This window comes from Loxodonta africana, chromosome 22, assembly GCF_030014295.1.
Source record: "Loxodonta africana isolate mLoxAfr1 chromosome 22, mLoxAfr1.hap2, whole genome shotgun sequence".
NCBI lineage: Eukaryota > Metazoa > Chordata > Mammalia > Proboscidea > Elephantidae > Loxodonta > Loxodonta africana.
In genome coordinates, this window is record NC_087363.1 from 25778731 (window position 1) to 25792594 (window position 13864).

The 13864-nt window shown below is 39.9% G+C and overlaps 1 protein-coding gene across 7 annotated transcripts in view; it reads left to right on the top strand.

Moving 5' to 3' along the window:
• The window catches only part of SETD2 (SET domain containing 2, histone lysine methyltransferase), a 134440-nt gene that overhangs the window by 31280 nt on the left and 89296 nt on the right, over positions 1-13864 (top strand). For all 7 annotated transcript variants that reach the window (XR_010319005.1, XM_064274637.1, XM_064274639.1 and 4 more), the window contains exons 4-5: positions 2523-2654; positions 7172-7300. Coding sequence is in view for 6 of the 7 variants with exons in the window: in XM_064274637.1 (XP_064130707.1) it covers positions 2523-2654; positions 7172-7300 (261 nt within the window). In the remaining variant the exon portion in view is untranslated. The remainder of the gene's footprint in view (positions 1-2522; positions 2655-7171; positions 7301-13864) is intronic.

Consider the following 13864-nt stretch of genomic DNA (forward strand, 5'->3'; position numbering starts at 1 on the left):
GTTTATTTTTTATTTTTTTGCGTCTTACTACCTCTTTGATACTGAAAGTGTAGTTTAAGCAAGTATAATTTTTCTCTAATTCCTTTTGCATGTGAAAGTGTGACAGAAAATAAAACAAAACCCCAATAAAATAGTCTGCTCCTAGAGAAGAAAAAGGTGGTTTTATTGGCTTTTCCTCATACTTTTCAAAACTGTGCAGAATGAAGTACCTGTAGGCACTTTACAAAGCAGAAGCTAGACTAGAACATCATTTTCTTATCTCAGTTTTTTTAGTCTATTGCTAATAGATTAAATTTGGCAATGGCATAACAAATATTTTAGAAATAAAATGGTAAAATGGTTTATCATAAATCCTTAACAGAAAACAAGATGTAATGAGGTTAGGAGTCATGAAACATTCCTTTAGAATAGAGCTTCTCAATCTGCTTTAACTTTCACCCCTCCTCCATCTTCTTTTTTTCATAATAAAAATACATGTTGAATATGCCCCTCTTTTTTTTAACCTATGTTCTCCTATCCACCTATCTCCACCTTTTTGAAAATTTCGCCCCAGTTGTGAATCACCTAGCAATCATCCCTTTAAGCATTGAAAATTTTATTAAAGAAATCTGCTGTGGATAAGGTAAAAAACTTTGTTTTAAATCATTAGGTTCCACAAAAAGTTTATCCTTCTAAAAATAATCTTATTTTTTATTTAATGATGGTAGAGAGCCTCTTATAGTTAGAGTCATTTACATCTAGTTCTGAATTAGGTTTAAATTCAAAATATTGAATACTTTAATACCCTTTAGAAATTGTGTGAGTAGACTGATGGAATTTAAGGGGTCTTAATAAAAGAATATAAATAAAACTAATGAGGTGCACCCTCTAGGTTTTATTCAGCAGTGAGATTAAGATATGTATAAGACTATACATGCAAATTTGGTTGGTGGGGGCATTGGAGGGCCTCTCTGGTGTAGGCAGCATTTATATATATTCAACAGCTTTGAGCCTTTGTTATGTGCAAAGCATTGAGGAGCCAAGAAGACAAATTATTGTAAATAGTATGAATAGAGTAAAAGTTATTTTCTTATGTCTAATGAAAATAGGCCTACCTGCAATGATCTGTGCTCTTTAGCCCTAACCTAGCCTTCTGGAGCCATATAAAATAAATTTTCAAAATTATAGAGCTTTACCCAAAACCCACTGCTGTTGAGCCGATTCTGACTCATAGCGGCCCTATAGGACAGAGTAGAACTGCCCCGTAGAGTTTCCAAGGAGCGCCTGGCGGATTTGAACTGCCAGCCTCTTGGTTAACAGCTGTAGCATTTAACCACTACACCACCAGGGTTTCCTATAGTTCTTTAAAAAAAAAAAAAATTTTTTTTATGTACTTGTAAATAGGTATTTTTTTTTTTTACCTCTAGTCATCTTTCTTTAGCGTATCAGTATAGTCATTAATTAATGTGTATCTACTTGAGTCATTCAATACAACTCCTAGTGTTTTCAGTCTCACAATTTAGTTGAAACCATCACCAAGCACTTTAGATACTTTATAAAACTAGGACTAGAATAAAACATATGTTGATTAAAGCAGGTAAGAGTGCGATTAAGACAGCCACTTCGAGCAGCTATGCTCTTCACTAGTCTGATGGTTGCAGAGTGAGTCATAATTCCCTGATCTTCTTAAGAAGGAGATCCTAGTCTACCATCTGTGACTTTTTGGGGGTGGGGTAGAGGGGAACACAGGTCAAAACATACAGTTCAATAAAAAAAGCCAACGACTAATCACATTTTCATTCTTACTTTGCAAATTATCGCCTAGGTGTTGATGAACCCAGGCCAATTTGAACAGTTTTCCTTCTCTCCCAAAGTCACTTTGTCTGCCTTGGGAAAGTTTAGCCCTCTGAAACCTTTCCTGATTGTTCTGTAATTACCCTTTGTTTTTTTTCTTGAATCATTCAGTTTTCTTTTATACAAGATGTATACAAATGTGATGCTTCTGAAGGAGTCTCTAAAAGATTTGATTGAGTTAATACTTTTAATTCCAGATGGGTTTTTGTTTTTTTTTTTAGCAACTTCTTGTTTTCCTCAACCTCGTACCTCAGTTATTATTTGTTCATTCATGAGGACTGATTCTGAAATGTAACTTTCATTACCAGCTATGTCACTATTTGAAATTTAGGAATTTTCTTCTTTTCTGCTGAGCCCAATATGACTATTAACATCTGAAATTGCTCAGAATCCGAGGCTTAATTGACGTGGGCTAGGAAAGAAGAGCTGAGTTCCAAACTGATAGACTTGAGTTCGCCATCCTCCACCCACCAGGTCTAAGGGTGCCTCTCTCATCTTTTTGCAATACAACTCCTAGTGTTTTCAGTCTCACAAATGCTAGTGATTAGATATTTTCTTCCTTTTGAATGGTCAACTTATAAGAATCATTATGAAACTAATTGGGTTTAGCATATATTTGATGATATATATATGTTATACCGTGGCCAGGTAATTTATTTAACCAGTTTTTATAAAATTTTGCCCAATAGAAAGAAGAATAAATCCCATCGGGACATTAAGCGAATGCAGTGTGAGTGTACACCTCTTTCTAAAGATGAAAGGGCTCAAGGTGAAATAGCATGCGGCGAAGATTGTCTTAATCGTCTCCTTATGATTGAGTGGTAAGTAAATTAGAATGTTTTGCTTTGCTCAACTCTTTGTTAAATTCTTTCTAAATATTAAAAAGAATTACTAATGAAGAAGAAAACATAACCTTTCTCTTGCTTATGAATGAGTACATATAGTATAAACAATAAAATTTCCGGGTGCATATTAGAAAACAGGCATTTATAAGGACACATATCTCCCTTGCATTGTGATTATACAATAAAACCAGCAAAAGCTGGAACCTGTGTGAAACCTGTCAGAGAAGGAAAACGCAGTTATTTTCCACTAGTAGAAAGTAGTAGAAAAGTGGTAAGACTGCACCCTGCTGCACCCTGTCAAAGGCAGAAAACTTGCAAGAACTGGAATAAAGCAAGGCAGCTCCATCGAGTTCCAGTTCTCACAGGTTTCACTGTAGTACTATAGATTATAGTGCCTGGCATTTTATGTGTTCTATAAAGTAGGTGTTATTAATGCTAACTGAGCAATAGTAATGGAAACCCTGGTGGCATAGTGGTTAAGTGCTACGGCTGCTAACCCAAGCGTCGGCAGTTTGAATCCACCAGGCGCTCTTTGGAAACTCTATGGGGCAGTTCTACTCTGTCCTATAGGGTCGCTGGTAATGAAAGTTACATTTCAGGATTAGTCCTCATGAATGAACAAATAACTGAGGTACAAGGTTGAGGAAAACAAGAAGTTGCTTAAAAAAAAAAAAAAACCCATCTGGAATTAAAAGTATTAATCAAATCTTTTAGAGACTCCTTCAGTAGCAAGTCGAAATTGACTTGATGGCACTGGGTTTTGGGTTTTGGTTTAGTAATAGTAATTCTTATCCAGTCCACTTTTCTCTTGTTTTGTAATGTTTATGTCCTGGAAGGTAAATGTTGGTAATTTTTTGGCTTTCACTATAAGATGGGATAAACCCTAACATTTCAAAAGGCTTAAAGTGAAATGTCTTTCTCTCCTAAACCTCAATTCCTGTATCTGTAGTATCTTTCCAGAAAAATTTTGATGCATTTACCAACAAATATTTTCTATTTTAATGTATAGAAATACAGTTTTACCATATACACTTTTTTCAGACTTTGCTTCCCTCCTTTCTTCTGCTTAATTAAACGTTTCAGAGACTATGCAGAGCTACTCATATAGACCTGCCTAAACATTTCCCTTGGCTTGCATTATGTATACTGTTCATAGTTAGGACATAATTATAGAATTAATCTTCTGTTGGTAGACATTTGCTTTCTTATTTTTCTTATTATAAACAGTAAACATCTTTACATTAAAAAATGTTTGACAAATTTTATTACCAATGTTGAAAAATTGTATCTTGTTTTAACGTGGAAAGAGTATTAAGATAATTTAAAGTGTAAATACCTTATTTTTAATGTTAAACTGCTTTCTTTAGAAGTTCAGTTATTGTTCTCATGTTATAGTGTTAGAAAGATAAAATACGTACACTTTGAATAAACAAAAAAGAAAAAGCATTTTTGGTATTCCCTATATTCAGACTGAAAGCAGAGATGACGGTATACATGTGAGAAGAGGAGACACAGAATTAGCACTGTTCTCCTGACTTAATACTGCTGCCCCACGTCTCTGTATTCCTCTGAATTTTCCTGCCAACCCTGCTTAAACAAAACTGAAGTACAGAATTTCTTTCTTCATGTAATTCTCACCTTAAAACTTTTAGTAGTTCTCTGTTGTCCTTGGGATTAAGTTAAAATTTAGCTCGATACTCAGAACACGTCATAGTATGTTGTCATCCTCCTGCGGTACCGTGAATTACTTAATGTGGCCCTTCTAGCCATAGTTTTTGTGACTCCCACACAGTGATTGGGTGGGGCTATGCAAATGTGGTATTTGTGACCTAGAAGGGGGTTTGGACAGCCTGCTAAGAATGCAAATAAGGTGCATGGAACTCTGCAGGGGTGGGACCATGTAAATAGGGTATATGGAACCCTAGCGAGGGCATTGGTCAGTTTTGCCATCCTGCTAGGCTTAAAAGAGAGCCAATCCCAGAGCAGAGGGGGATGTAACGACCACCAAGCAGAAGAGATGGAAGTGGAGTGTGTTCTCTGGACCTGGGATTCCTGTGCCAAGAACCTACTAGACCCAGGAAACAGCTGTAACACCAGAGACACTGAGAAGCAGTGGCGGAGCAGTGGCAGCAGCAGACCCAGGAGACTGGCGGGAGATTGCCCAGTGCTGCGTTGGTGGGCTTTTTGACCCATGAAGCAAGAGAGCTGAGCACCTTTGGGCTGAGACTTACTGGCAGAGTGGGGTGCCCCTGGGCATTTATTGACAAAGCTAAAGAGTTTATTAACACTTCCCAGAGGAGGGCAGAGGCCAGACCCCTGCCCGAGGGCCAGAAGAGGCTGTCCTGAAGAACTGTGTCTTGAGTCCTTTCTGATCCTGAGTTGTAACTTCTTACTTCCCTAATAAACCCCATTGCATCAAATTGTGGCAGAGAAGTAGAGAGTGGTGTAGAAGGGACAGCTCGGATGTCAGAAATGATAAAAAGGTTGGAGAAAAGAGGCATATCTGGCCTCATAGGAATCAGTCTTGGGCTGTTGATCTTGATTCTCCTTCCCCCTTGTGAAGGTACAGGATTTTTTTTTTTTTATTCTGCTCTAAGTGAAAGTTTACAAGTCAAGTCCATCTCTCATATGAAAATTTATGTACATGTTGCTGTATACTCCTAGTTGCTCTCCCCCTCAATGAGACAGCATACTCCTCCTCTCCACTCTCTATTTTCATGTCTATTCAGCCAGCTTCTGACCCCTTCTGCCCACCCATCTCCTCTCCAGACAGGAGCTGCCCACATAGCTTCTTGGATCAAGTAGACACATGAGACTCACTCCTCACCAGCATTGTTTTCTACCCCATAGTCCAGTCTAATCCCTGTCTGAAGAGTTGGCTTTGGGAATGGTTCCTATCCTGGGCTAACGGAAGGTCTGGGGACCATGGCCTCCAGAGTCCCTCTAATCTCAGTCAGACCATTAAGCCTGGTCTTTTGACAAGGATTTGGGATCTGCATCTCACTGCTCTCCTGCTCCCTCAGGGATTCTCTCTTGTATTCCCTGTCAGGGCTGTCATCAGTTGTAGCCAGGCACCATCTAGCTCTTCTGGTCTCAGGCTGATGTAGTCTCTGGTATATGTGGCCCTTTCTGTCTCTTGGGCTCATAATAACCTTGTGTCTTTGGTGTTCTTCATTCTCCTTTGCTCCGGGTGGGTTGAGACCGATTGATGCATCTTAGATGGCCAGTTGATAGCATTTAAGACCCCAGATGCCACTCTCCAAAGTTGGATGCAGAATGTTTTCTTAATAGATTTTACTATGCCAGTTGACCCGGATGTCCCCTGAAACGATGATTCCCAAACCCCTGCCCCTGCTACACTGGCCTTTGAAGTGTTTATTCAGGAAACTTCTTTGCTTTTGGTTTAGTTCAGTTGTTGGTTAGAGGAGATTTTTACACTGCCTTTCCATCCTCCAGCAACCCGTTTTTCTTATCAGTTATCCTTAACAGTGTCGTTCACCTTTCCACAATAGGCTTTGTTTCCTGTTTTGCACACAGATACTCTCCTTATCCATCCATATCCTGTGTATCATTAGAGATTCCACTTTAATCCTGCTCCCTCCTGAAAGCTTTCCTTGACTCCCTCATTCTAAAGTGAATCTTCTGTCCTTTGAGCCTCTGTAAAAATGTTTTTTAGTGCTTGTTTGGTAATACATAATAATGTATTGGAAATGATTGTGTAATTTCTATTGTAGGTTGAATTAATACTAAATGCTTTTGTATCTGCCAGCTTTGGAATGTTAAGAATGCAGTGAATGTTTGATTTTATTATTTTGACTCTAGGGTCCATGCCACTTTATATTGCATTTATTCTGAATAAGGATATTTTAATAATTACTTTGGTTTCTTTCAAATGAAGCTCTTAATAGCTGCATCCAGAAGACTAAATTAATGGTGATTGGAGTGGCATGGGAGCCCTGGTGGTGCAGTGGTTAAGAGCTCGGCTGCTAACCAAAGGGTTGGCAGTTTGAATCCACCGGCCACTCCTTAGAAACCCTATGAAGCAGTTCTGCTCTGCCTATAGGGTCACTAGGAGTTGGAATCGACTCGATGGCAACGAGTTTTGGAATGGAATGTAAGGAAAGATGCAGGGATAGAAAACAATTAAGCTCTGCAGAGTTGTCAGAGTGCTGCAAGTTTACATGCAGCCTAGAAATGTGCCACAGACACCCACGGAGTGGGAGACAGCTCTTTGATTTCATTCTTGTGATGACCAGATGACAAGGCTGTGTCGTGGTTATGATCCCTTGAAGTAACAGTGTTGACAGTCCGTTCTGAGGAATTCCATCATGATTGAAAGAAATTGAGGAAGACTCATTTGGGGGTCGGCCATACGTATGCTGGTTATACCATAAAGAGATAGATACATGTAGTTATATAGCACATTTTAACAAAGATGGTTTTGGTCCTTTTACTTCTTTGAAGAATTAATTTCCACTTATTTTGCATTTCAGTTCTTCTCGGTGTCCAAATGGGGATTATTGTTCCAATAGACGGTTTCAGAGAAAACAGCATGCAGATGTGGAAGTCATACTCACAGAAAAGAAAGGCTGGGGCTTGAGAGCAGCCAGAGATCTACCTTCGTAAGTTATTTGTTTCAGCCACTGTCGTTTCATTTTTGTGTCATTGAACTTGGTTACTTTCTAGGAAAATAGGTTTTCTATTGCACTGAGTTTTAATGTTTATTGTGTAAAACAACCATTTCATAGCCAAATTATAAAAAATAAGAGATAAATTTATACTTTTTTATGAAATAAAAAAAAAAAAGCCTCTTCTGTGTGTGCGTGTGTGTTTAAAAGCATTTTGTCAGTTGTGACATTTTGGACGAGGCAGATCCTTTCTTGTCTGACAGTTATATTTCCTTTAATTCCAAGCACTTACTAAGTGTTTGTTGTAGACTGCAGAATTCCTATGAAGCTATGTAGATAAAAGAGGACAGAATCTATTAACCTACATAATACTGAGTTGGGGTTAAAGTAGGAAATAGTAGCTGAGATAGAGAATTCAAACATACTTCATAGACACTCAGTAAAAATGTGTTGAATGAGTAAATGTTGCCCTCCACCTAACTCATGTAACTTTTCATCTCTCATGCAGTGAAACATTGACTGTATTTTCTACCATATTCAGTATGTCCTTGAAACTCTCAATTTTCTTATATGCCATATTTTTATACAAATAGTGCTCATATTACACGTTTTTGCATACCACACAACCCACTTGCACTTTATTTTCATAAGCACCCTATACCATTTTTTTTTTTACATGTTGCTGACTTCAATTGTTTTCTTCTGTCCAACGGATTTAACGTTCAGTCTTTGTCTTGGTGCCTGTTGACGTGGAGATTTGGTTCCCAGTAGCAGACCCTCACCAGCCTACCCTTGAGTTTCTAAAGTGGGCCGTCTCCCAGCAGGGTTCTTTCCTTGCTCTGTAAACTGCTTTCTCCAATGCAGGAAGAAGTCGCTTCTTCTGCCCTGAAACAGCCCTCTCCAGGGTGGGCAGCCCCAGCCCAGGAGGTGTGTGGGTCTGCATACCCCAGGCTGAAGAGGCCACTGAAGCTGGCACGCAAGCCCAGCACACCACAGCCGTGCACATTCCGGCCCGCCGTGTGCATGGACCATTTGAATCTCCCACCATGGGTAGGCATGAGAGCCACAGGCACAGAGGGGTTTGCATCTCTTGCTGGGACAAGACCTGGGTGCGTGCAAGGAATGGCCCTCGCCTGTTTTGGGACCAGCCTGTGCTTGGGTTGTGATAGCCCCATGCTTGGTCCTTTGCTCAACCTTCTGTCCGTCTGTGGCAAAACGTACCAGGGTGCAGGTTGGCTACAGGTCTGGCTGTGAACCATCTCAGAGGAAACGCACAGTTTCAATTTTTTATTTTCTGATTACTGGAGTTGCTACAAAACTTGATCCATGACTTCTTGACCATGGCTTATAACTTTATTTATACAAATATGATCAAAAGTAACATTTTCAGACTATTGAATGAGAGTGAGTGAGGGTGAAAGTTACTTCTGAAAAGGTCATGAAACATGCGTGGGTGCACTATGCCGGAACATTTTTTACATAATTTTGTAATTTCCGCATGATATATGTGTGTGCGACTTACTTATTGGAAATACCTTTTGTTAGCAACATAAAAAGCAGCTATACATGTGGACCTCGCTAGATGGGGAGTATACAGGAATCAAATCTATTACATCTGTGGAAAGAGACAATGGAGAAGCTCAATATCATCAGTCAGAAGATGACCAGGAGCCAACAGCAGAACAGACCATCAATTGCTCATATGCAAGTTCAAGTTGAAGCTAAAGAAAATTAAAGCAAGTCCATGAGATCCAAAGTACGACCTTGAGCATATCCCACCTGAATTTAGAGACCATCTCAAGAATAGATTTGATGCATTGAACACTATTGACCGAAGAACAGACAAGTTGTGGGATGGCACCAGGGACATATACATGTAGAAAGCAAAAGGTCATTAAAAAGACAGAAAAGAAAAAAAGACCAAGTGGATGTCAGAAGAAACTCTGAAACATGTTCTTGAATGTAAAGTAGCAAAAGTGAAAGGAAGAAATGATGAAGTAAAAGATAAAAGAGTTGAACAGAAGATTTCAAAGGGCAGCTCGAGTAGACAAGGTGAAGTATTATAATGAAATGTGCAAAGACCTGAAGTTAGAGCACCAGAAGGGAAGCGCACACTTGACATTTCTCAAGCTGAAAGAACCGAAGGAAAAATTCAAGCCTTGAGTTGCAATATCGAAGGGTTCTTTGGACAAAATATTGAATGATGAAGGCAGCATCAAAAAAAAAGATTGGAAGAATACACAGTCACTGTTCCAAAAAGAATCGGTCAACATTCAGCCATTTTAGGAGGTAACATATGATCAAGAACTGATGGTAATGAGGGAAGAATTCCAAGCTGCAATGAAGGCATTGGCGAAAAACAGGGCTATAGGAATTGACAAAATACCAACTGAGGTATTTCAACAAACGGATGCAGTGCTGGAAGTGCTCACTAGTTTATACCTAGAAATTTGAAAGACAGCTAACTGGTCAAACAACTAGAAGAGATCCATATTTGTGCCCATTCCAAAGAAAGGTGATCCAACAGAATGTGGAAATTATAGAACAATATCATTAATATCACATGCAAGTAAAATTATGCTGAAGATAATTCAAAACGGTGGCAGTAGTACATTGACAGGGAACTGTCAGAAATTTAAGCCAGATTCAGAAGAGGACGTGGAACAAGGAATATCATTGTTGTTATCAGATGGATCTTGGCTGAAAGCAGAGAATACCAGAAAGATGTTTACCTGAGTTTCATAACAGATTATGGATAACATTGTAAAGAATGGGAATTCCAGAACACTTAATTGTGCTCATGTGGGACCTGTTCATAGACCAAGAGGCAGTTTTTCAAACAGAACAAGGGGATACTGTGTGGTTTAAAATTAGGAAAGGTGTGCGTCAGGGTTGTATCCTTTCAGCATACTTACTCAATCTGTATGCTGAGCGGATAATCCAGGGGGCTGAACTATATGAAGAATAACGTGGCATCAGGATTGGAGGAAGACTCGTTAACTGGTGATATGAAGATGGTACAACTTTGTTTGCTAAATCGAAGAGAACTTGAAGCACATACTGATGAAGATCAGAGATTATAGCCTTCAGTGTGAATTATACCTTAACATAAAGAAAACAAAAATTCCCACAACTGGGCCAATAAGCAACATCATGATAAATGGAGAAAAGATTGAAGTTGTCAGAACTTCATTTTACTGGGATCCATAATCAACGCCCATAGAAGCAGCAGTCAAGAAATCAAACGATGTATTGCATTGGGCAGATCTGCTGCAGAAGACCTCTTTAAAGTGTTAAAAAGCAAAGGTGTTACTTTGAGGACTAAGGGGCACCTGACCCAAGCCATGGTATTTTCAATCACCTCATATGCACACGAATGCTGGACATTGAACAAGGAAGACTGATGCCTTTGAAATATAGTGTTGGCAAAGAATGTTGAATATACCATGGACTGCCAGAAGAATGACCAAATTTGTCTTGGAAGAAGTATAGCCAGCGTGCTGCTTTGAAGAGATGATGTTAAGACATGGTCTCACATACTTTGGACATGTTATCAGGAGAAACCAGTCCCTGGATAAGAGCATTGTTCTTGGTAAAGCAGAAGGTCAGTGAAAAAGAGGAAGACTCTCAACGAGATGCATTGACATAGTGGCTGCAACAGCAGGCTGAAACATAGCGACAGCTGTGAGGATGGTACAAGACTAGGCCGTATTTTGTTCTCTTGTACATGGGGTCACTATGAATCGGAACCAACTTAATGGCACCTAACAGCAACAAGAAGTATGTGTATGTGCACTGTTTACGTGGGTGTACATTTGGGAAAAATATGGTATACCATGTTAAGTATTAAGAATATGAAAGTTGAGTGCCTTTTCTTTAAAGTTAAATATATACAAATTACATGTGTTTATGATTGAAAATTTAGAAATACATCAAAGGAGTTAAGGAATATAAAACATTTGCTGGATTCTAATAACTTAGGCACAACTGTTCTTTCAGACCCCTTTTAAGCGTATGGGCACACTTGGATTTAATTGGGGAGGGGGTGAGTCCTCCAACATTACTGAACTGTTTATTTGAGGTCCCTTGTAATTCCCTACAAGCCCTGGTGGTGCAGTGGTTAAGAGCTCAGCTGCTAACCAGAAGGTCAGCAGTTTGAATCTACCAGGTGTTCCTTGGAAACTTACGAGGCAGTTCTACTCTGTCTTATAGGGTCGCTATAAGCTGGAATCGACTCGATGGCAGTGGGTTAGTTAGTAATTTCCTGTGAATTTGAGGATACTGTATAGGATGTGGAAGCCCTGGTGGCGTAATGGTTAAGAGCTATGGCTGCTAAGCAAAAGGTCGGCGGTTTGAATCTACCAGGCGCTCCTTGGAAACTCTGTGGGGCAGTTTTACTCTGTCCTGTATTGGTTGCTATGTGTCGATAACCAACTCGATGGCAGTGGGTTCGGTTGATTTGGTGGGTATAGGGTGTGACTGATACTCATGATTACATTTAATCCATAAGGAAGCCCATGACATAAGAGCTGGCATTTTGCTTCTCAGTCTCTTTCAGACCGAGCCTAAAGGTGGAAAGTTCAAAATTATAGGACCTTAAATCCTGTTGTCATTCTACAACATTGTGTATAAGATGTAATTTGACTTTTCAGGATTGTCCATGAATACTCAAATTTTGATTATTGAGGCTTAATGCGTTTGTGATAGATTGCTGCACAAATATGTTTATGTTCAATATAAAATTCTCTAATCTTGTTTTAGAGGCTTGCTTTTTTAAGATAATTGCTCTTTTCTCATTATTATTATTATACACATGTAACAACGTATACAATATTTCATTAGTTTCTACATGTACACTTCAGTGATGTTGATTACATTTTTCATGTTGTGCAATTTTTGCTCTCTTTTTCCAAATTATCCCGCTATCGTTAACGTATTTTTAATGCACTCTCATTAAGCAAAAAACCACTTCTTTCTTCCTCCCCCTCTGGTAACCACTAATTACTTTTGGTTTCTATATATTTTCCTATTTCGTATAAGTGATGTCATACAGTATTTGTCCTTTTGTGTCTGACTTATTTTGCCCACCATAAAGTCCTCAAGGCTTATCCATGTTGTGGCTTGTATCAGAACTTCATTCATCTTTATGGCTGAGTGATATTCAATTGTCTCATTCTTTTTTTTTTTTTTTTCGTGCTTTAACTGAAAGTTTACAAATCAAGTCCGTCTCTCATACAAAAATTTATATACACCTTACTATGTACTCCTAGTTGCTCACCACCTAATGACACAGCACACTCCTGTCCACTCTCTATTTTCGTGTTCATTTGGCCAGCTTCTGACCCCCTCTGCCTTCTCATCTCCCCTCCAGACGGGAGCTGCCCACATAGTCTCATGTGTCTACTTGATCCAAGAAGCTCACTCTTCCCAGCATCATTTTCTATCTTATAGTCCAGTCCAACGCCTGTCTAAAGAGTTGGCTTTGGGAATGGTTCCTATCTTGGGCTAACAGAAGGTCTGGGGACCATGACCACCAGGGTCCTTCTAGTCTCAGTCAGACCATTAAGTCTGGTGTTTTTACGAGAATTTGGGGTCTACATCCCACTGCTCTCCTGCTCCCTCAGGGGTTCTCTATTGTGTTCCCTGTCCGGGAAGTCATCGGTTTTAGCTGCACACCATCTAGTTCGTCTGGTTTCAGGCTGATGTAGTCTCTGGTTTATGTGGGCCTCGTCTCATTCATTTTTAACTGCCTTGTTTACCAAATAAAGAGTGTTTAAATTTTTTCAATTAGCCTATTCCTCTAATGAGTACATTGATATATCAGTATGATTTACATTTTCTTATCTCATCACTCGAGTTAAGCCTTGTTTATTTTAAGGGGCTAATAGAAGACATCCAGGCAGCCCATTTCAGGTCAGTACTTGGGAGCAAAGCAGTGAGGCGTTTGTCTACGTGGAGATTATATACCTACTCCTCGCTTACCAGCTATCTCATTATCCAGCATTTTGCATTTACGACAATAGTAAGAAGTTACTGTCCTGTTATTTTGCACATTAACGATGTACGTCTGGCAGTAATAAACAGGCTCTGCAGCATCTCAGGTCACTTGCTTGGTGACCACACTCAGCAGTGGTGTCTCCCAGGCAGGGGACTCAGTGTGGTCCTTCTTGGCAGAGGTGGCCGTGCTGGGAGAGGGAGGAGGGAGGCAGATCTCCACTATTTCCATGTGGCCAACTGGGGGATGGAACATGGTGGGATTATGTCTAGGAGGTACTTGTACTGGTGGTTGACAGCCAGGGTTGCCTGGTGCACTTCCAGGCCCAAGCTGACAAAGGAAAGGACCCTGCCTGCAGTCAGGGCCACCTCTTCCAGCTGGGGGTGGTGCTGCTCTTGCTGGTGCCCACATCCCCCTCAGAATGCTTACCGATCCTGGTCATGAGGGCCACAGCTGTGTTCTGCAGTTTGGGCAGCTGGTTGAAGGTGTACAGGACTCTGGGGTATCGTGGTGGTGTCCCAGGACAGCTGGCTGTAGGCTTGTTGCTCGGCCCTGTAAGTCCA